This window comes from Eleutherodactylus coqui, chromosome 4 (genome assembly GCF_035609145.1).
Source record: "Eleutherodactylus coqui strain aEleCoq1 chromosome 4, aEleCoq1.hap1, whole genome shotgun sequence".
NCBI classification, from domain to species: domain Eukaryota; kingdom Metazoa; phylum Chordata; class Amphibia; order Anura; family Eleutherodactylidae; genus Eleutherodactylus; species Eleutherodactylus coqui.
The window spans coordinates 86,778,766-86,803,018 of record NC_089840.1 but is presented as its reverse complement, the minus strand read 5'-3'; the positions used below and the strand labels follow the sequence as shown (position 1 = coordinate 86,803,018).

Below are 24,253 nucleotides of genomic sequence, written 5' to 3'. Positions count from 1 at the left end.
TTCCAACACATCTGATGGAAGTTTGTTCCGTATATCTACTACTTTTTCAATAAATTATTTTCTGGCATTGCTCCTGATGTTCCCCGCAACTAATTTTAGACAACTATAAGTCCCGTTCCCCCCCCCCTCCCTATTTGGTGGGTCAAGGAACTAAGAGTTGAAGTTGTTTGTTAGGCCCCCTGTCCACGGCCGTTGCGGAATATCGGCAGCAAGGGGGGTGGGGGGGGGTGCTGTCATTTCTCTGCGGTGAACCTATCTGACAGATAGGCTGACCGCGGAGAACCATGGCAAATTGCAGCATGCCGCAGTTTAGATCCCGCGAGCGGAGAATCTGCGGCCAGATTATCATCACGGATAACGCAATGAATAATCGCCCGTGGACAGGCAGCCTTAGGGTTCACATACTGGAGAGCTGATGGGCTCTAGTCAATAGTAGCTCTGCAGTTAGGCAATATCTAAACTTTTTTCATTGCACACGAACGAATTAGCATTGTGTAATCTGCGATCGGTGTTCCACATCAAATACCATTCATAGTATGCTATGGAATTTCACTTCTTCCTGCACTCGCGGAAACGAATTGCAGTTTCCGTGAGCGATGGCATGCTCCATTTTTGTGTGCTGACCGCACGGACGGCTTACATTAAACTCAATGGAAGCCATCTGACCCGCAGCCCGTCCGTAATTGACATTGGACTGATCGCGGATTCCACGTCACTGGCTAGCGACGGCGCGGGACTAAACAAAATTGGTACTGTTCATGTCCGACGACTGGCCGCTAGGTCTATCCGCAGTACAGATGAAGAAGAAAGAAAACAGTCGCTGGCTCGGCACAGGGCCGGATTGCACTGCGGGCTCCCGCATGCGGAATCCGACCCGTCCAAGTGCATCCTAGAATTCAGAAATTAATCATGAATGTAAGAAAAGTTTTAGAAGAAAGCCCCCTGAAGACACTGTATACGAGTGGACGATTGTTCCTGTGATGGGATACATATAATATGGTCGTCAGGGACATTTTGATATTTTTACGGCAAGAATCCCAAACTTGTTTCTTACTGTGTAAAATGGGGGGGGGGGGGGGATCTATGAAGAAAATAGTTGTGTTAATGTAGATAAGCGGTAACTGTTCTTTTTAGTAATAGATCTTGCGTGTCAGACAGGAAGAATTCAGTCCAGTCTTGTTGTAGTCTGTATGTTTTGCCATCTAATGTTAGCAGATGCCCTCGAGGTTATTCCGCATTCAGCAGATACGTCACTGCTTTTTAATTTAAAATAATTGTTTCCTGAATTTGCTAACATGAAGTTTTTGGCAGACTTTCTCCTTTTTACAGCTAATTTTCAGGTGCAGTCTTTTCTTTTTCTGTACAGACACAGTGGAAATGTGGATGGTGTGATAAAACGTGGTCATACACATCGGTGGCATCATAGAGTCTGTCTGCCAATATCTATTCCTCCTGAGTCCACCATACACATCTACGCCAAATGTGTACCCCTTCATATCAGTTTGTCTAGCATTAAAACAAAAGATCATGCACTGTACAATTCAATCTTTCCCCCGACATCTGCCATCAGGGAAAATTCGGGACACCCCCATACACATTAGATGGTCATATAAGGTAGAGTCCCCTGGTGCAAGCACCGAGTTGTGAGCGACTCCTAGGGTGACGTCACATCGTGACCTTTTCTTGGCAGACTGTTTTTGCAGGGTGGTTTGCCATTGCCTTTCCCAGTCATCCTTTACCCCCAGCAAGCTGGGTACTCATTTTAACAACCTGGGAGGAATAGAAGGCTGAGTCAACCTTGAGCCGGCTACCTGAATCAAGTGGGGATTGAATCCGCAACCTTCAGGTCGTGAGCAAGAGCTTAGGACTGCATTCTGCTGCCTTAACGCTCTGTGCCATATGAGGCTCTAGATGGTCATATAGTCCTGCCAAAATTGTCAGGTTCAGATGACACTCGTTAGATTTGCAGTAACTATAGCCTTTAACCTCTGCAGCATTGCAGTGTCGGCACTCCTGTACTCTATCGAAGGGGAAAGATGGGGGTTCTGGCTGTCTCCTCCTTCTACATCTTGGAACATCCCCTGACTGCAAGCAAGCTTTCCAGAGCCATCCCCCCAGGACTTGGAGTGTGTCCCTAATAACCCACATCTTCTTGACTCAGCCTTCCATTATTCCGAGGTCGGTAAAATGAGTATCCAGGTAAATGACTGGGGAAGGCATATACCACCCTGCAAAAACAGTCTGCCAAGAAAGCGTTACGATGTGACGTCACCCTAGGAGTCCGTCGTGACTCGGTACTTGCACCAGAGGACTTTACCTTTTACCTATGTTTGTTTTATTTTGAAACATTGCAATGTTTCAGAATAAACACACTTTGAAGTTTGACTCAGAACTGGGCTTCAAGTCACGGAAGCGGGCTGCGCCAGCTTCTTCCCACTCGCAGCATTCAGAGTGACAGCTGTCTCCCGATTGTGTATGGGGAGAGCTGTCACACTGCATGCTGAGGCTGGCGCAGCCCATTTTTGTGACTCCAAGCTTTGTTCCGAGTCAAAGCGCGTTTATTCTGAAACCCTGTAACATTTCAGAATGAAATATACGCAGGGTAATGAGTATACCTGTTCCACATTTATGCTGTCCATGGATGAACCTGATGACAGAATCCCTTTAAATAGGAACTCTAGTTTCAACAAACCTTGTATGAATCAAAAGTACAAGTGAATACAAGAAACTTTCTAATATATCTTATTAGAGATGAAGGCCTCTTTCTCCACTTATGAGCCACTTATTCCTCCCACCTTCTGCACCGATCATTCACTCTGAAATACTGCTAAAATCTATCTCAAGACTGAGCGATTCACTTAGGGGTCAGGTTATATGCTGTTTATAGGAGTCTATGTAGAGGAGCAGGAAGCTGCTACAGAGAGGGAAAGACGCTGCTGAAGGCTCTAGTAAGTGTTTTATTTCACTCACAGCTACACTTCTCAGTACTGCTGCACAATGTCCTCCATGCTGCTTCAGCCTCTGAGGTAGCGATAAGAGCGCAGGATCTTTTCTCTGCGTATAGAAGACATCATAAGTGCTAGCCTCCACCAACCAGCTCATTGAAAACGTAAAATTAGAGAGTGAGCCTGCACAGGGGAACACTGGTGAACAATGCAGGACACAAGTCATATATAGATCAAAACTGGTGCTACTTCTCATGTACGCACCCCAAATGTCACCTGAAACAACACAGGTACGCTTTAAGCCGCAGGTACAGCCATATTTGATAAGTCAGTCATTGCCTTTTACTTTTATATTTGCGGCATACATCGGAACTTGTCCTAATTCTTTGGCTAATTTGAATTACAAAATAGGGCTGTTCTTGTGTAGATACGCCTGTGTATATACAAAGAGAATTATTTTGCGGGGCCCGCTGGGAAGATGGTATGTTTATCTGTGTATCTGTGTCCTTCTATCTTCAGACTAAATATTGTTCCCCTGCTCTAAGTACGCCGACATTCCTTGTGGCTGGATCGGAGTGAGGCCTGGAGCCAGGAGCACAATTATTATATTCTCATAAGCAGGTTCTTGATGTCTAGAACGTCTGGGGACATTCCTATCTCATTCTCTCCCCTTCATTTCCTCCATGGAGCCCCTTAACCTAGATACTTGATATTCTTCATCTATCTGCAAACATTCACCTTGCACTCTCTCCTTGTTTGCCCACCTATCTCATTTCACTGTCACTTTTTTTTCCTTGCAGCTCGCAGGCTGTACGGATATCGCTCAACATTACGAGACCACGATTTTTCTAAAACTATTGATCAGATACACAGAATTATGCCAACGAAAGCAAAGGCATTGCCCATAGGTGCCATTTGACCCCTTGCTAGTAAACACTGAGAGCAGTGTTCAAAAGTATGACTTTAAACCTTTCTATGGCAAGAGTTACAGCAACTCTCCGGTTTAGGGACAACATTTTGTACCAGGTCCGAAGGGGAAGGAGGGTTATATTACCTGCAGTTGTTCTTCTCCGCCGTCCCCCTAATCCACTAGTTCCAGGTCCCTTTTTCAGTTGTCCAAGATGGTTGACACAGTCTTCAGACTGCCTAATCCCCACACTGCTTTGGTAGTGTTACTGATCCACTATACCTGCGCTCTGATTGGCCCGAGTTGGTCTCATGATTCACACTGGCCAATCAGAAAGCAGCGCACAGTGTGTATTAGGTAGCAAATTATTGCAGCCATCTTGAACAGACAAAAACGGGGCAAGGAACTGGCGGATCGGAACAACAACAGCAGGTAATGTACCTCCTCTGGTCCTGGGACAGAATTTTGCCCAGACACCTGAATGTTGCTTTAAAGTTGACCGGTAGAACTTTAGGCACTTATAAATATATAGCTCTAGCCATAAGTGGTCGCACTGGGCCTGCAATGAAGAGAATGCAGAATTGTTGTTCTCACCCGTGGTCCATGTTCTGAGGAGTCTTATACTAGCCATAAGTCTTATAAATAGTCTTATACTAGCCATAAGTGGCCGTACTGCATACAGAATTGTTGTTCTCACCCGTGGTCCATGTTCTCAGGAGGCTCAGGGACTTTTATTTCCACAAAATTTGCCTTTCATTATCTGATGCAGTTTTGTTGTAATTCACGTATTCTAGTAAATCATCATATTCTTTTCTTTTTCTCTCTTTAGTTTCACCCACTGTCTCTTTGCAATGCCAGTGATGATGACCCGCCAAAACCTGGATTCATTTCCATTGTGAAACTGGAGAGCCCGGAACGTTCCCCGCAACCATGCCTAACCCTAACAAACAAGGTAAAGTAGTGCCTTATATGACAGTATATATGGGTGAATGCTGAGTAGGTGTGAGTGTTAGGCAGCTACCAAGACATGTGGTTATCTATGAATTGTTGCAACTTATCCTGCCCATACAGAACACTTGTGTGAATGGCTGGCAAGTAAATGAATAATTCTTCCTCTGCCCTTTATGGGTCCCAAAAACAATTCTTGGGGTGGACATCAAAGTGTTAACGACCACTTCTCCGTCAGTCTGTGTGTGGTGTGTGAGTTACATGCAGAGCCTTACAGCACCTGTGATGATGTCACCATCATGTAATCGGTTACCAACTCTTAGGTCCGCCTTCTAATCACATGGCTGTGACATCATCACAAGTCCTTTATCCTCCTTGTGCACTGAATGAGGGATTATGGGTGGACTACACACCCCACAAACCCCTGCGGCCTCAGTTGCTATGGATACAGCAGTACTCAGTCTCGAAATTTGTACCTAGTTGTGAGACTGCTGCATACCTCACAAATTTACACATGTGCTGACAGGACCTGCGATGATGTCACCGTCATGTGATCAGTCACATGGTCTGTGAGCTGAATGAGGGATTATGGGTGGACTACATCCCCCACGAACCCCTGTGGCCTCAGTTGCTATTGATACAGCAGTACTCAGGCTGGCAGTTTGTAGCTGGTTGTGAGACAGCTGCACACCTGTGTGAAGACTCCAATAAATGACACCTCACAAATGTCCACATACATAGCTGGCGGTACATATTGACCAACAACATTGAAGCATAGTCCTTCATCACTAGCCTCACATCTCCTGAACATGATATCATGTCATCTCAAGTGCTAATTCCGCCAACACCAGTCCAGCCTTCAGCTAATCGTTAGCCGTTGTCCAGTGTTGTAACAAACCGTCGCTGTCGTGCAAATATGTCACCACAGACAGTTCAACACTGCCATGAAACTAATGTAGCTAACATGACACAGTGACAAGCTACGATTTCACCTCAGCCACAAGCTGAAGTTTGTAAATCTTGTGCAGCTGATATACGTAAGCTACGAGCGAATATGTCCCCTCAGCGAGCTGCTGAAGTTCCAAAATCACACGCAGCTCATATGCAAAAACAACGTAGCAGAGCTGTGTGTGTGTGACATGCATGTAGCAGAGCTGTGTGTGTGTGTGACGTGCATGTAGCAGAGCTGTGTGGCGCATTACACCACCAGAAACACTGGTACTATAATTGCTGGTACATCTAAGATTGCTTACCCACTTAACAGCTAGCTCCCCTGAGTTAGGTTGGGTTCACATGATACAACTATAGTTCAAATAATTGCTGGAAATGATCTCTACGGCAGGTCGTCAGTGTGCTTTTACAGAGAGTGATTGTTCATGGTCACTGAAGCTCACTCCTCCCTGCAAAGTTTATTGGCTAATTGCTGAAGGACAAACCATTGCCTGTTTACACCAGATGATAATTAATCAACCAGCGACTATTTTTAGGTGATCTAAAACAAAGCGACTAATGAACAAATTATCGCTCGTTGCCCTGTTGGTGACCGTGTTTACACGGAACAAGTGTCGCTTACATTCACGTGATTGAGCGATAGTTCTGACGATAGTTGTCCCGTGTAAAGCCACTCTTACCCATAAGCACGAATGTTTGAATTGGCTGATCATGCATGTTTACCAGAGAGGAACAAGTTGCAACCAGACAATGCTCATATCTCGGAGGAACAAAAGTTCAGCAGTGTTGAAATCCACCATGTCCGGTTCTTATAATCTCTTTTTCCAGATGCCAGGGGACAGCCAAGTTGCCCCATACACCTTAGATCAGGCCTGCACAACTTGGCAGTACGTAGGGGTCAAAATTGAAATCAGTAAACCTCTTGGGGCCGCAGATAGTTTTTTAGCGGCTCACTTTGTTCCGTAGTTTAATGATTAAGCTAAATGTTTTAAAAACTAAATATTTACAGTATACTTAGGAAACTAAGAAAACACCCAAGCAGAATCGCACAACTTTTTACCATGCAAGGCAAGTACTGCAGCATATACACACGGCTCGGTAGGTCGAAAGATTCTGCCGCACTGCCTCTCCCGGGGCCTATAGAACCTTCCCTGACTTGAATAACAGACATGTGACCGGCCACGCTGCGTAGCATGCGCTAGTCACATGACTGCCATTGACTAAAGGTTCTTTACCCTGCACAGTCATGTCATACCATCACCGCCAGCAGCTAGCGTGACATGACTGTGATGTGAAGAGGCGAGCGACTAGCCTCTTGAGATCACAGTCATGCAGCAGTCCGCTGGCTGCTAGTAATCCTCTGCATGTAGCCTGCGGGCCGTATGTTGTGCAGGCCTGCCTTAGATTATCCATTGGACACGCTGGCATTTATCTGATTTGTAAGGCTGCCCTTAGGGAGAGGGCTTTATCATTCCATTAGCATATGACCACAATGTAAGCCCCATTAGTTGCAAATCATAGAGCTGCTGTAATCTATTTAGTTTGAATATGGAAAGCAAATTTTGCAGCACTCCTTTTAGGAAACATTAGCATGTAATGCCATTGATCATTCCACATGGAGGAATAACTTAATTATTAGCAGAGCGTACTGGGTAATGAGGACTGTGCATGCGGCTCGGCCCCCCTGGGTGCTTTCTCATCCTGCTTTTGATGGAGCAGCTGCCTACCAACCTCTGACCGGGCACCTGAAGCAGAGGAATGCAGAGGGGTAGTAGGGGAGAACAGATGGCTCTTAGCTACTGCCATCTCTGTACCTACTGCTATTCTGCGCTCACATGGAAAGTTAGATTGTTCAAATCTTCCAATGGGATGTGAAAAAGATTTAGGACTTTTTTACACGGAATGATTATGATTATTGTACAGTTTATCAATGGATCGCGCAAAACCGGATGATCATTCATTGTAACCACTGCCAGCGACTGAATGACGATTGATAATTTGTTTATCGCCACGGATCACGCTATGACTATCGCCTGTGGACAGATGAGATCGCCTTTATGAGGATGTCTTCTGACATTGGAGCTGTACAAGCTTCAATCAGAATGTAGGAAGACGTCAGTCAGTGGATTGGAAAGGGTTAATAGTAAATGTTCAGTTTACGTAGACCCTTGAATGTCCATCATAATGAAGGAGCCAGATAGAGCAACCAAGTGTTTTTATCCAGACCTTCTTTTCACATTGAATAAAGTAGGCATGAGACCAGAACTACACGGCTACTTTGGCTTCAATCAAGATCGCTCTGTAGCACTGCAACCCTACACTCTCATTGAAGTGAATGGTGTTGCGCATGACTCTCAAGGTTCTGGACAAAAAGATTGCAAAAAATTCCCAAGCCTTAAGCTTGCCATACACATAAAGCCCCATTTACAGGTAAAGATGATTGCTCAAAATTCGTTCAAAAGATAAGGAGAATGACCGTTTTGAGCGATCGTTTTGCTTAAAGTACTAATGGGCACTAATGCCCATTAGTACTCTATCAGCTTCATTTGCGTGCAAATGAGCCTCTGGGAGCTGTTGCAGAACTCAGCAGGTGGTCTGAGCTCTGTAATTAGCTCTATTGTTCAGCCACAGGCTGCTAAGAGAATACAATGCTATCTCTAGCTCCCATGTAGATAACAGCCTGTTGGCTGTTTTCTGCCAGGGGTTGCACAAAGAAAACAATGTTATCCCCTGCTCCCAGCGTGTGGTCTGAATGATGGTTTTTATGCTGAACTAAAAATCATTGTTCAAACGAAAAGTGCAGGATGGTAGCATTTACACACAACGATTATCTATCTAAAGCCATCGTTTTTACAAATTTTGAGCGATAATTATTGCGTGTAAAAGGGCCTTTAGATAGAAGTAGGTTGATGGTTTGAACAACCAATTTGCAAACAATCGTCTGGTGAATGTTCACTTTGCAGACACAGTGACACATATTTTAGTCCATATTAAAGTTGTTCAGCCTGCCCATAAACATTCAGTGACACCCAGCAATGGACGGACAGTCTTTCTGGGAATGTTCTTTGAAAGGACGGTCGTTCATCGAGAAAAGATCATTTATTAAAAGGAAACCTCTTTCCTCCAGTTCTTGTTGAACATTTTCTTCTTTTCAGATGATGACAATCTATCATTGGTCGGCTAAAACTATCGCTTATTACTAAATTTCACCCAACGAACGATCATTTTAGTTGAAATCGTACATTTCCATCAACTTGAGCCTTATGTCTATGGGCAACTTAATGCTGGCTGAACCAATATTTATCCATTTCATTCACGTGGAGCAAGTGACGTACTTGAAGTCTATGGATCTGTTTTCTCGAGGATCGATGTCCTGCATGCTCAAGAACAATGGCTCCGCTCACAAAATGTGTCTTCAATGTGCTTAGATGTTGAGTGCTTGGTGAAAGCAATAATGTGTGTAAGGATTTGTGCGATGAAATATAATAGCACATGGTACGGGCTTAGTTACGTTTCCCTAACAGATTTCCTTTTAGAATATGATACCTAAAAGTGTGCCGCTCCATCCTGACTCCGCACCCTCCTCTTCCTCCAATCCCTTTGTTTTCCTTTGTCCTATGGTATCTGCCCTCCGGTAATCTCATGGCTCTTGTTTCAGGTTCGGCTTGCAGGGGACAGGGGTTCCCGAGCTATAATCTTCGATATTAGTGATGATGAGGGAGCTGAAATTCAGGTAATTCAAGCCATACTCTTTTGTGAAAGCTATATGCCAACTTTTTGTATCTGTGGGCTATTTAAAAGTTCTCAGCTCTACTACCTGTAAGGCAGATATCTAATCCCCCTTCCTTATGAACGCTCAGTTCCCTCAGTATATGTTTGTCATCTATACGATATAACCATCTGTAATCCCACCGGAGTTTTAGTTGCATTCTAACGTCAATGTTTGCTATTATGTCTGCTATCCATATACTGAACAGCAGTATAAAGTATGGAGGAAGGACAGAACAGTATTAGAGATGAGCGAGCATACTCGATAAGGCAAACTACTCGAGCGAGTAGTGCCTTATTCGAGTACCTGCCTGCTCGTCTCTATAGATTCAGCTGTCGGCGCGGGTGACAGGTGAGTTGCGGCGGTGAGCAGGGGGGAGCGGGGGAGGGGGGAGAGGGAGAGAGAGATCTCCCCTCCGTTCCTCCCCACCACCCCCTGCCGGCACCCGAATCTTTAGAGATGAGCAGGCAGGTACTCGAATAAGGCACTACTCGCTCGAGTAGTTTGCCTTATCGAGTATACTCGCTCATCTCTAAACAGTATCCCGAACCTCTGACAAGCCAGCAAGTAGATCTCACTCCAGTCCAGGAGTAAAGCCATCAAGCAGTCAACTATAAAGTAAAAAATGGCAGGACACCATTACTCGTTGGTAGTCGCATAACATTCTATAAACATCTGTTCCATCCTATATCACTGGGAGGCAAGGCCATACTTGCTGGTTCAAGGGCAGAATAAAACACCAACGTCCGGCAGGATGCTGTACGAGGAAGGTCACACAAGTGCAAAATATTGATGAAGAACTGCTCATACACCCTTCATTCATTGGGGAAGGGGGGCTGCTTGGTATTACACTTGTACATAGATAAGTCTTCCAGAGGGTGCCAGTTGCACAGATACATGTAGTGCACCATGCTGGCTTACATTCTATTAGAGCAAGGCTACCCCATAAGACCAGAATGTGTCCTGCAGAAATAACTATGAGGTATTACTTCATATTGTGGCCAAAATGCGTTAGCATACAACCCGCATCAAGAATCCTCATCCGGCAACTCATGCAGATGTTCATTTTCCATATTGCTACTTCACTAATGATTATTGCTGTCTACTCTACTTTTAAAGAGCATACTACACAGTTACTGATAAATGCTGCTTCATCGATAGAATGTTGCATATGGCGATGTCTTACAGTAGTGGTTTTCTTATGTCTTAGTTACAACAAGCAGCTGAGCTAAACACACCTGTGGTACTAGTACGAGGCCATGATGCAGAACGATTGATGACCCTTGTGCACAACAACACTGAGGCTATTGTGAAGATTGAGGTTCAGGAGCCACTCAAGCTGGTGAGGCTGTGCGATTAATGTATTGATATGAGGGTGGCAGGTGAGGTTGGACTTGTTTCTTGCAGTTGCAGAAGGAGGCCCAAGACTCACAAATTATTTCCATTCTTGCAGATTGTCCATGACATCTGGATTCTGGGCACAGTGGTTGGAACAGTGTCCATCATTGTCATATACTCTGTCATCCGGCTTCGTTGTAAGCCAACTCCAGCACAGGTAATATATCTGTTATATACAATTATTGGACCTTTAATATATCTGAAGGAGAAAGATACTGTATAACCTACTTGTACAAACACTAGCTAATATATTTCCATTTTGCACACAAAATGTGATTGTGCACTTTTGCAAAAAAAAAAAAAAGCTTTCCTACATTCCCTGCTCCATTTTACTCACCTGCTATCAGGATTAAGTACTATGTTCATTTTTGTGCAGCTTGAAATAGTCTACTATACTTTTTTTTTTATCCTCTCCTCTGTTCACTGTAGTCCTTTTAAAGAAGGACCGGGGTTGATTTTTCTTGTTCTGTGATAGCCCTTGACTTTAGGAAAAAGTAAGGATTCTTTAAAGGGAACCTTTCACCTGCGAACAGCACCATAAACTAAGTTAGGGTTCTGTTTGCAGGTGACTCTCCCGGTCTCATGCTGTCACCCGCCATTTGAAAATCTTGACTCTTTTTAGTTTGCCATGCGCGCTCTGCCTTGTATGGAAAAGCATGCACACAAATGTCTGTAAAAAGTCAGACTTTTGCGTGGTGCACGTACTTCACTGGGCGACCGCGCGATATCGGGAATGTATAAAAAATACATCCCCTGGCTCCCTGTGACAGGTTTCCTTTAAAGACCTTGCTCTTTAGTATAATTTAGGGATGCGATATTACAAGGTCAGAAGGTAGGCAATCGCTTTTACTATGTATTTATGTTCCTATCTCTGCGTCTGTGGATTTTCTCAGGATTCTGCGCAGCAAGACACTGTTCTGGCCATAAGTCGCCTTGGCACAAGAAAATTCCAGTCTCGGGTAGGAAGGGATCATCGTAGAGGTTCAAGTGCTTGTCAAGTGGAAACTGCCAGTACCAGCAGCTCCATACCTGTGTGTACCATATGTCTGGACGAGTTTTCAGATGGACAGGTAATTATTTATGGAGCCGACGGGTTTGGAAGGGAAACATGATGTCATACACGTACTGCATGTTTTGGAAGGCAGCAAAATTTGTGTTTTTCTCTATGGCTGCATGCCTCTAAATGAAATGGGTGGTAATAGCCTGGAAAGTATTAGTACTGGAGTCAAGAGATATATTTCAACTTGCATGGCAAATGCCAATTCTGATGCCAGTTGAAACAAGCAGTGAGTATAGAGGAAAAATATGTTCACATCCTCATAGGAGAAATATTAGAAATTACGTGTGTATTATAGAAGTGTTGGATTTAAAAGAAGCAACGTGTGACTATTTTTTATAGGATTTACGGATTTTACCTTGTTGTCATGAGTACCACCTGGATTGTGTGGATCCTTGGCTGCGGGAGAATCACACCTGTCCCCTCTGCATGTTTGACATCTTAGGTAAGTAAGCACATTGCTGAACTTGCTCTGATGTGGGTGAGGTCGTACAGTTCCTTCCATAGCTATCTCTGGAGGATGCAGAATAAGCTTACCTCTATACCTCCATTCATTTTGACTTTAAGTAAGCCTATAACAGTGTTGAGCTCCCCCAGAAAACTTAGTGAGTCTCGCTTTATAGTAGTTTGTGGCTGTTTTGATAAGTAAATGCAATCTGCTGTGACTTCATGTAGAGAATAAAACTTTATATTATGGCTTTCTTCTATAAAACGAAATGAATAACAGGAGATTACATCCGCTGTTCTATTGACAGACTATGAAACTAAATTGTCACATTTACAATTCAGTATAGACATTACAAGGAGATTCAGTGCAATAAAGTGAACCTGTCACCAGGTTTGTGCTGCCCGAACCACGGGCAACATGAACCCAGGACAGATATGCCCATTTGACCCATGTATGTTTTATATTGAAACGCTGCTGCGCTTCAGAGAAAACATATTTAAAAGTTTGACTTAAAGCTCAGCAGGAACAGAGTTTGATTCAGAGAAACGGGCCGCATTGGGCGCTCTCTACGACGTCATCAAGACTGATAGCCCTAAATCTATAAGGAGAGGAGCTGCCAGTCTTGATGGCGTGGCAGGGGAAGCCTAGTGTGTTCAACCCTTCAACTCAAGTGCAGCGTCAAACTTCTAAGTATGTTTTGTTGGGAAAAACAGCAGCGTTTCAGACTAAAACATACATAGGCCTAATGGGCACATCTCTCCCAGGTTCTTGCAGAAGGAGCCTGGTGACAGGTTCCCTTTAAGTGCATGCCATCAGCTATTCTCCTCGGAGTTTGGACATTTCAGCAAACTTAAAAATTGCAACATTTAAACTTTTCACTTTATTTTTTCACAGCAGGACCAAACACTACTTCACGTCCTGCACAGATAAGACCTCCCTCACATCCACAGTTATGGAGGCGATATCCAGGAACTGCTCATTTCCAGTATCCTCCTCATCCTCATACAACACCATTAATATATCCTCCACTGAACAGTAGTATGTTTGTGTCCCGATCCCCATATACTCTTGGTACTGGACTTCATTGGGAAGCAGCAGTGCCCCGCTCTCACCGCCGTACACCAGAGGGACCAAGGGAAGTTGGAATGTCTCCACTCTGCCAGGTGTCCAGTGGATATTTACCCGATGACCCAGGCAGTGATAGCAGCTCAGGTCCTTTTAATGGCTCCTCAAGTGAGAACTGTACAGACGTCAGTCTACATTGCTTACAAGGATCCTCCTCCTCTTCTTGCCACAGCTCTCAGAGCACCCCAGGAGACTCACCACCTCCAGCACTTGCCTCTATTCTTCTACCTCAAAATGATATGACAGGATTCAATGCTGTTGTGCGTACCCAAAGTTCCTCTGCCAGCCATGTTCACTACCACCAGCATAGACATCACCACTACAGACGGCAACAGCCTAATTCATCTCACCCCCACAGACCCAAACGGAGACCTCGGCCCTCTAAGGGGGAAGCAAGAACAGATCTTGTGAGTCATAGGGAACACAGGTCAGCGAATGGGCATGGTGGGGAATCTAAATCTCTATTGACTCAAAAAGAGCCAAGAACTCATTCATCCAGGCACTACCTTGATTCAAGGATTAACAGGGTAGCTGCGAGGCACGGCCAATCCTCACCACAATCTCCATCTCCATCACCAGCTCATGAGCCAAATGAACCTGAAGCCTCAATGTCATTTAGGGGACACAGGAATGAACCTCCAAGCAGGAGTCATCGGAAGAAAAGATCATCCGCTCAGGTGCAACTTCCCCCTTATTGCAGTCGCCACTTCAACACAAACCATGGTGTTCAGCACTGTGAAAGAGTCCATCCACTTTGGACAGATGGAGCCAGACCACTGCATACAAGAATAAACACACATCGAGAAAACACAGCGATGATGCACTTGTATCACCCTCCTCATCACACCAATCACAACCAAAGTAAGTCACAGCAGGGAAAGCTGGTCAACTGTTGTATCTCGTCACTGCCGTTCTTGCTTTTTTAGGTTAGATTCATGCAGGTGACTGAGTTGCGCTTCGAGAATTTCACATGCAGCTTGCATTGGACGCATCTTGACATCCATCCATGTGCTGTTTCACCTGCATGTATAGCACAAACTGCATGTCCTATTCTCATCTAGCAATATGGACAAGAATAGGATGCTCAGCAATTTTAGGTGAAAACCCAATCTTAGGGCTTAAAAATCACGGCTTCATAATGGGCCGAAACAAAACCATCGGGATTGTTGTGCGTTATTACTACTCGCAAGAAAGGATCGGACTTGCCCTATCTTTCTCACACCTAGTTTTCCTATGTATGAGAAAGATAGGGCAGGACCTACCTTCCGTTTTTTTTTTTTTCTCAAATTTTTTGCAATGGCGCTTAGTTTGAATAGTCAAAAACAACCCAAACTGGTTCATGTGGTAATATGCTCCATAGCGGCAAGCATATCACTGCATACGCCCATGGGTTTTGCCCTTAGTCTAACCACACCATGTTTTACCCAGTAGTGGGCATGCTCAGTTATGTCCTGTAACTGATCTACGAGCATCAGCGCACACTCTTTCGACGACTGACTGTGTGTAGCCGTCAGATGCGCGCATGTGACTATTCATTCTCCACCAACCATAGGCTGCCAGTAGTTGACCTGTAGCTGAATAGTGGGTTAGCCCAATTGAGATACATGGCTATAAAGCATTTACTTGAAGGATTAGGACATTGGACTTCAGTGCGCTTCATAAATAATATGGTGTCCTGTTAACCCCTTTAGTGGCACGCCCGGAAAATCTCCGGGGCTTACTGCACTGACCATGCAGTTAAACCCTGGAAAATTTCCGTGGACAGCTCTAGTGCTGAAATGTGCAGAGCACTGAGCTGTCATCTGAAATCTTCTGGGGTTTTTACTGCATACTCGCGCAGCAAGTCCCTGCCATAATATGGTAATAATAAACATGCCACATAAGTAAAGGTCCATTTACATGTTGCAATCCTGCAAAATCAGACAAAATAATGTATATGTACGGACGATCCATTTTTACCAATGATAAGTTATTGGTTTTGTGCAGTTACTGTTATAAAATGTTTGGAATAGTTCACAGTATGCCGATAAATAGTCTGCATGTGGCTTGACTTTAGGGATATTTTTTTTAAAGCTTTCTATTCTATGTCTTACTCTAGGTGCTGGTACTGAAGAGACTGAAGCTGTATATGAACACACAGTGTAAGACTTCAGGCATTACAACCATTTGGCAGTACAGGCTCCAGTGATGGGGACCTCGAGTCCCCAGCAGGCTGCCTCTCCATATCCAAGCTTCCAGATCTTCCCTTAGCCTCCGAGGTCATTTTCCACCCGCTTCATCTCCGTAGAGTCTGTGCAGCTGCTGGCTGAGCTGAGAACATCTGTGCATGTGAGTTTACACTTCCGCTTCTTAATCCTGATGAGAAATCTCTAAAACATGTAACGGTTTTTCTAAGTATATTAATTTCATGCCTTGGCAAGAGCTTCATACAGTTTAGCAGCGATGAAAATGGCAAAATTGAAAAAGACGTGATCCCTAAAGGAAACCTAAGGGCGAATACTAGATACTTGCAGCGCTCTTTATAGGATTCTTGGAAGATACTGGGGGTTGCAGATTTGGGCATCTGAGCAGTTTAGTAGAGGAGGAGGTGATGTGTAACGATCCACCTGCAGCAGAATGCGATGACCGTGTCAAAGGCGATTCTCTTCGCTAAAGGTGTCTATAAACACATTCAGTAGCTGCCGGATGAATGCTCATTCAGCAAACAGCTACTTCTCTTGACTCTTCCAAACACATGAACGCTCGGTTTGGCTGAGCATTTATGTGTTTTCCATGGGAAGATTAACCCTTTCCAATCCAATTTCCCTGCCACGCACACATTCCCAAGCTCTTGCTTTTTTTGGGTGTGAAAGCGCGTTGTGGATTCCTTGGAATTACTCAACAGAAGCACATAAAAATGATCTGGCATGATGATTTCATTAGCAATTTATGGAAAGTTTACAATCCAGTCTCTGCCCTCGTCCAACATTAAGACCTCTGTGCATGTTGGACGAGGGCCGACACATGTTTCTAAGAGTATGCAGGACAGCTCTCCAACATCGGAGCTCTGTCCTGAATACTGTAGCACACATATGCAGAACAGCCTACGACATCGGAGGTGTGTCCTGCATACGTGTTAGCCTCCGTCCGACATCGGGGCTATGCATGGAAATCTTAAATGTCGGATGAGGGCTGACCCTAACCCTTTAACTGGATTGGATAGGGTTAAAAAGCTGCTGCTAGACAGTTCTTGTGGCAGCTTATCTCCAAGAAGAACAAAATATCGGGTGTTGAAATTCAACATACACTATCCTTCTTTCACTTGACATCCTATGTTGGGGGCAAGGTGGGAATTCCCCCCCCCCCCCAATACACATGCAACAGTCGGTTGGTCCCACTAATATTGGCCGGTTCTGATCACTTTTCATTAAAGGGGTTGTCCCGCGGCAGCAAGTGGGGTTAAGCACTTCTGTATGGCCATATTAATGCACTTTGTAATATACATCGTGCATTAAATATGAGCTATACAGAAGTTATTCACTTACCTTCCCTGCGCTGGCGTCCCCGTCGCCATGGTGCCGTCTAACTTCAGCGTCTAATCGCCCGATTAGACGCGCTTGCGCAGAAGGGTCATTTACTCTAGTTGTCGGCTGAACTCTTGTGCATCAGTTACCTCACACTGTTGTTCCTGTAATGGAAATCACTCCGATTTCATAATGAACTTGTGGTCGGTTGTGTTTCAATGCAGCAGCTAATCTGAACAAGCAGAGCTGCAGTGTAAAGGAGGAAGGAAGGGCAGATAAGTATCATGCATGATAAGACAGGAAGTAGATTTCTAACTCTAGACTCTCTTCAGAAAACCCAGCCAAGCTGGAGTTAATGATCACGTGCCCTAATCCGGCATGGCTTTATACAGTACTGGCATAAAACTGGATATACTTTAAATGCATCACCTATCATTTTTTTCCTAATTAAAACCAGATATTGAGACATTTTCCATTTTTCTAATCTGTTTCTTATTTTTTGATTGTAGATTTTTTAATTTCTATTTTCCATCATCGGTAATCTTGCCTTAATAGTATTTAGAGATGTGCTATACAGCAGCTTTATGGGCAAGAGACACAATAGATATTGACTTCTATGAGAGAGTCTTGTGGGCGTGCTTTGTGACCTGTGCAGGGAGGGGAGGAGGTGAGCTGCAACCATCCCCAATTGTGAATGGTGGATCCTGTGTTATCTAAACAGAGTAATTCAAAAAGCATGGTGCAAAGAAAAGCTGATTTATTCATACATGAAGTGACCTAGAACAGCCAGAATGACATGAAGAGATAGAAGAACTCTTCACCTTACAGATGTTGGATGTAGGCGCCGTTGGTGACACTAGACGACCTAAAACACAGCCTCTCCGCTGCAGTGGATTCGATATCAGAGGATATGCTGGGACACATCGGGGCAGAACTGGACTACCAACCTGATATCTGCCGTGTCAGTAGTGGCGCCCACATGCCACATCTGTAAGGTGCAATACAAACTTGAAGAGTTCTTCAAACTTTTCATGTCATTTTGGCTGCTGTATGAATAAATCAGCTTTACGTTTGCACCATGCTTTGTCATCGCTCTATATACAGGTGTTGCCTTTCACTGTAATCCTGTTAGTGATGATGATATGACGCGAAGAAGTGTCAGACTACTAGGCTTTGTGGTCCATGTGAGAACTGCAGAATTTTAGTTGAGATTTAAATTTAAAAAAAAAAAAGTTTTGTTTTTGTTTCCTCCAAAACAGCTCCGCTGTTGTCCAGTGGTCGTGTCTGGTATTGCAGCTCTACACCATTTGTACTGTTAATGCCTATTTCTCACAATTTGTCTTTTTTCTAGAGTTTCCTGTGATAAGACCTTACAGATCTCCGTTTCTCCCCTGAGAAGAGTGCCGGATGCAGCTCCTCACAGACCACCACTGCCACTTTAAACACAATAATCCACAAGCTCCACTCTTCACTCCTTTCTAACGGAGAATCTGTTTGCGAGGAAAACCTAAGCAGGATCGCTCTGTGACTGCATTTGTGACCCTGAATAGGAGCACATCCTCCTTGGAGACGTCCAGCGTGTACCTTCCATGGTTTTTCTCCAGGGCTGAACCATTCCACTGGGAACAGAATGTCAAGAACATACGGCCTTCGGCCTAATTGCCAATGCAATGTATACTGTATTCTATCGAATTCACTGGACACAAGGTGTTAACAATGATTTTAATTTGCACTTAATGATTCACTTTTATAATTAAAGACTGAAAGCCGATTTTGGCCTTACACCATTACTGATACCTTATGTGATATGGCAGCTGTCGTGTTTGTAGTCCGAGATTCCAGAACTTGGGTACCTAATTGGTTAACTTTACCACAAATGACATTTCTTAGGTGCTGCCAGTGAATCTCGGCTCTAGATTTCGAAACTAAGAAACTTCTTAAGTTAAAATTCTAATTTCTGTGCCTCATGTCCCAAAAGAACCGATTGTAAGCTCTTGTGCCTCTTTTATGCCTTGTAAAAATTGTATATAATATGATTTGTATATTTGTAAAAGTTTTATATTTATGAGACAGAATGTGGTTCCTTAAAGAACTAATGAAGGTAATTTTCCTATGGATTTATGTCTTGCTCGTCATTTATTGTGGTGCTAATAATGCAAAAGCATTTGTATGGGGTAAAACGGCAATGTTGTTCATGACTACCAATCAGAGCTTTGCTTTTAATTTTTTAACATTTTTTTGACTTTGTGAAAAAAGAGCTGATTGGCTGTCATGGACACCGCCACTGATTTTGAATGTTTTTTTTCTCCTTTACACATACGCCATTATGAATGATCCCTTTAAAGGGCACCAGGCACCAGATTCGGGCAGCATGAACCCGGGACAGATATTCACAGTTTTCCTGTGTAGGGGGTGGTCTGAAACACTGCGGTATTTTAGAATAAACACAATTTGAAGTTTGACTTGAGACTAATGCTCTTGAGTCAAAGAGTCGGGTCGAATTGGGTTCTCCCGCCCTGATCATGTAGACTGACAGCTCTATTTCTGCTTGTGGGTGGGGAGATCCTGGCGTGGCCCGACTCTGAGCTCTATTTCCAAGCTAAATTCAAAATGTGTTTATTCTGAAACATAGTGTTTTTAAATAACACCTTCATGGGTGCACTGCGCATATCTGTCCGGGGTTCATGCTGCCCATGGTTTGGGCAGGTTCCCTTTAATTCATAGCACTACTTGGACAAAACACAAAAGCCTTATTGCTTGTTCACATGGAGCAAATTGTGTAATTTTGTAGGTATTTTTAAGTAACCATCTGGAATGGATACTAAATAGAGGAAATTATGCCTATTTTATCCTTTTTTTGTCTTTAACCACTTCCTGGCCAGAGGTTTTACATCTTTATTACCAAGCATGAAATAGTTAAAAAAAAATACATCAAAACTGCATTGTGTGAGCAAGACCACAGCCGTAAGCCTAATCTACAGTCTTCTCAATTCTTCCAGAGACCATGCAGCAGCTTTCTACTCCTTGTCCTTTATTATAGAGGGCCCATTTTGCTACACAAAGTAACTATTGGAGAAGATGGGTATTGTGTTTATTACATGTATACATGGTGTATTCAGCGATAAAATAAGTTATTGCATGTTCTGATTCCTTCTCTCCAACTGTCAAAGGATGGTTCTGAGTGGAAATTGTAGAATGCTTGGTTGCAAGTTGTTTCTATGTATAAATACATTAAGGGACAATACAAGGATCTCTCCCATGATCTGTTTATACCCAGGACTGCAATGGTAACAAGAGGGCATCCCCTACGTCTAGAAGAAAGCAGGTTTCATCACCAACACAGAAGGGGGTTCTTTACTGTAAGAGCAGTGAGACTGTGGAACTCTCTGCCTGAGAACATGGTGATGGCAAAATCCATAGAGGAGTTTAAGAGGGAACTAGATGACTTTCTAGAGCGCTATGATATTACAGGGTTTAGAAATTAAATAACCAGCGGGGTTGTTGATCCGGGTCTTGTAGTCAGGTAGGAACCGTTGATCCAGGGACTAATCTGACTGCCATTATGGAATCGGGAAGGAATTTTTTTCCCCAAAGGGGCTAAATTGCCTTCTGCCTCATTGAGGGTTTTTTGCCTTCCTCTGGATCAACAAGGGGACTGGAAACTGGCTGAATAGATGGACATTGTTTCCCTTCAGCCTAACATAGTATGTTATGTTTCATTGCTATTTTATCACAGATTTAATAAAATATATATATGCACACCATCAGTGCTGACAGCAATCAGTGGGTCCACAATTCTGATAGAGGTCAATTCATTATCCTGTATGAAGTTCATTTCAAAAAAAGAAATCGGGTCCATTAAACAGTGCCATGTGCTTGCGCTGTGTTTCTACAATGTGTGGATTCATCACTGCAAGATTCCCCCAATTTAAGAATGATCCTTTACTGATCAAAACATAACAGCTGTGCTTCGTTTGTAAGGCCCTGTGTATATCTGCATTCGTATTCCCGTTTTTAACTGATCCAGCTACAATCCTGTGAATGGGTTTAAAAAGAGACGCCAAACTTAAATGGAAACTAAGTCCATATTTACACAACCGATTTTCTCGTGCGAGTTCAGTCTAAATACAAAATGGTCAAAAATCATTGATTTTGATCTCTTTATTTACATGAACGATTTTTTTTTTTTTGCTCATAACAGAAAAATTGCAGCCAACGTCCTATTTTTGGGCGATATTTAAACGAATTCCTCAAAAACAGATGCATTAGGTTGGTTTCACATCTGCGTTGGATCCACCGATCGGCACAAAATATCGGAAAAAAATGCGCTTTTTCTTCCAGCTAAAAGCCGGGCAGCTGAGCGGAAACCAAAGAAACCTCATCATAGTCAATGGGGTCTTTTCTGCACTGTTTGGATCCAGAGCAGAAAACTGGACCCCCGATGGCAGGTCACGTGATCAGTGCTGGCCAATGAATGCAGGTATAGTGCTTTGGTAGTCTGGAGATTGCGTTGAGCATTTTGAACAGCTGAAAACAGGATCCTGAATTGGTGGATTGGAGGGACATCAGCATAGGAGAACAACAGCAGATAATATATCTTCCCCTCTTTAGTCCAGGGACAGAATGTTGTCCTGAAACTGAAGAGTTGCTTTAAATAGTATTGACCATTGTTTACTAAAGTAATATGACTGAGCCTTGTGGGCCTAAGAAAAATTGCCCGTTCAGCGTGATTACGTGAGGTTTGAGGAGGAGGAGGATGAATATAATACACAGATTGATGAAGCTAAAAGGTCCCCGTTTTTGATGGTCATAGAGAACGATGCTTCCATCCGCGGGTGCAGCCTACGTATTGTTTAGGTACCGCTGCTGTCCGCTGGTGGAGAAGAGAAGTCTGGGGAAATCCAGGCTTTGTTCATCTTTATGAGTGTAAGCCTGTCGGCACTGTCGGTTGACAGGCGGGTACGCTTATCCGTGATGATTCCCCCAGCCGCACTAAACACCCTCTGACAAGACGCTAGCCGCAGGACAAGCAAGCACCTCCAGGGCATACAGCGCGAGTTCAGGGCACGTGTCCAGCTTCGACACCCAGTAGTTGTAGGGGGCAGAGGCGTCACGGAGGACGGTCGTGCGATCGGCTACGTACTCCCTCACCATCCTTTTACAGTGCTCCCGCCGACTAAGCCTTGACTGGGGAGCGGTGACACAGTCTTGCTGGGGGGCCATAAAGCTGTCAAAGGCCTTGGAGAGTGTTCCCCTGCCTGTGCTGTACATGCTGCCTGATCTCCGCGACTCCCCTACTACCTGGCCCTCGGAACTGCGCCTTCTGCCACTAGCGCTGTCAGATGGGAATTTTACCATCAGTTTGTCCGCCAGGGTCCTGTGGTATAGCATCACTCTCGAACCCCTTTCCTCTTCGGGTATGAGAGTGGAAAGGTTCTCCTTATACCGTGGGTCGAGCAGTGTGTACACCCAGTAATCCGTAGTGGCCAGAATGCGTGTAACGCGAGGGTCACGAGAAAGGCATCCTAACATGAAGTCAGCCATGTGTGCCAGGGTACCTGTACGCAACACATGGCTGTCCTCACTAGGAAGATCACTTTCAGGATCCTCCTCGTCCTCGTCCTCCTCCTCCTCAGGCCATACACGCTGAAAGGATGACAGGCAAGCAGCATGGGTACCCTCAGCAGTGGGCCAAGCTGTCTCTTCCCCCTCCTCCTCATGCTCCTCCCCCTCCTCCTCCTCCTCAACGCGCTGAGATATAGACAGGAGGGTGCTCTGACTATCCAGCGACATACTGTCTTCCCCCGCCTCCGTTTCCGAGCGCAAAGCGTCTACCTTTATGCTTTGCAGGGAACTTCTCAAGAGGCATAGCAGAGGAATGGTGACGCTAATGATTGCAGCATCGCCGCTCACCATCTGGGTAGACTCCTCAAAGTTTCCAAGGACCTGGCAGATGTCTGCCAACCAAGCTCACTCTTCTGTAAAGAATTGAGGAGGCTGACTCCCACTACGCCGCCCATGTTGGAGTTGGTATTCCACAATAGCTCTACGCTGCTCATAGAGCCTGGCCAACATGTGGAGCGTAGAGTTCCACCGTGTGGGCACGTCGCACAGCAGTCGGTGCACTGGCAGATTAAACCGATGTTGCAGGGTCCGCAACCTCAGCCGGCGCACCTTTCCGAGCAGGTCTGACAAGCGTGGGTAGCTTTTCAGAAAGCGCTGAACCACCAAATTAAAGACGTGGGCCAGGCATGGCACGTGCGTGAGGCTGCCAAGCTGCAGAGCCGCCACCAGGTTACGGCCGTTGTCACACACGACCATGCCCGGTTGGAGGCTCAGCGGCGAAAGCCAGCGGTCGGTCTGCTCTGTCAGACCCTGCAGCAGTTCGTGGGCCGTGTGCCTCTTCTCTCCTAAGCTGAGTAGTTTCAGCACGGCCTGCTGATGCTTGCCCACCGCTGTGCTGCCACGCCGCGCGACACCGACTGCTGGCGACGTGCTGCTGCTGACTCATCTTCATTGCGAGACAGAGGTTGCGTAGGAGGAGGAGGGTGGTTTAGTGGAGGAAGCATACACCGCCGCAGATACCACCACCGAGCTAGGGCCTGCAATTCTGGGGGTGGGTAGGACGTGAGCGGTCCCAGGCTCTGACTCGGTCCCAGCCTCCACTAAATTCACCCAATGTGCCGTCAGGGAGATATAGTGGCCCTGCCTGCCTGTGCTTGTCCACGTGTCCGTTGTTAAGGGGACCTTGGCAGTAACCGCGTTGGTGAGGGTGCGTACAATGTTGCGGGAGACGTGGTCGTGCAGGGCTGGGACGGCACATCGGGAAAAGTAGTGGCGACTGGGAACCGAGTAGCGCGGGGCCGCCGCCGCCATCATGTTTTTGAAAGCCTCCGTTTCCACAAGCCTATACGGCAGCATCTCCAGGCTGATCAATTTGGCTATGTGCACGTTTAACGCTTGAGCATGCTGGTGCGTGGCGGCGTACTTGCGCTTGCACTCGAACAGTTGCGCTATCGACGGCTGGACGCTGCGCTGAGAGACATTGCTGGATGGGGCCGAGGACACCGGAGGTGAGGGTGTGGGTGCAGGCCGGGAGACGGTCGTGCCTGTGTCCTGAGAGGGGGTTGGATCTTAGTGGCAGATTGGGGCACAGGGGGAGAGTCAGTGGTGCAAACCGGAGGCGGTGAACGGCCTTCGTC

At 45.1% G+C, this 24,253-nt stretch overlaps 1 protein-coding gene across 2 annotated transcripts in view; it reads left to right on the top strand.

Moving 5' to 3' along the window:
- RNF43 (ring finger protein 43) overlaps nucleotides 1-19,168 on the top strand; it is a 65,514-nt gene extending 46,346 nt beyond the window's left edge. The window contains exons 2-10 of one of the 2 annotated variants that reach the window (XM_066599822.1): nucleotides 4,682-4,804; nucleotides 9,410-9,484; nucleotides 10,731-10,862; nucleotides 10,974-11,075; nucleotides 11,812-11,988; nucleotides 12,318-12,420; nucleotides 13,321-14,409; nucleotides 15,647-15,876; nucleotides 18,403-19,168. In XM_066599822.1, coding sequence (XP_066455919.1) covers nucleotides 4,682-4,804; nucleotides 9,410-9,484; nucleotides 10,731-10,862; nucleotides 10,974-11,075; nucleotides 11,812-11,988; nucleotides 12,318-12,420; nucleotides 13,321-14,409; nucleotides 15,647-15,693 — 1,848 coding nt within the window. In that variant the 3' untranslated portion in view covers nucleotides 15,694-15,876; nucleotides 18,403-19,168. Of the gene's footprint in view, nucleotides 1-4,681; nucleotides 4,805-9,409; nucleotides 9,485-10,730; nucleotides 10,863-10,973; nucleotides 11,076-11,811; nucleotides 11,989-12,317; nucleotides 12,421-13,317; nucleotides 14,410-15,646; nucleotides 15,877-18,402 lie in introns of both variants that reach the window. The other variant, XM_066599821.1, reaches the window with a different exon arrangement.
- The last annotated feature ends 5,085 nt before the right edge of the window (nucleotides 19,169-24,253 follow it).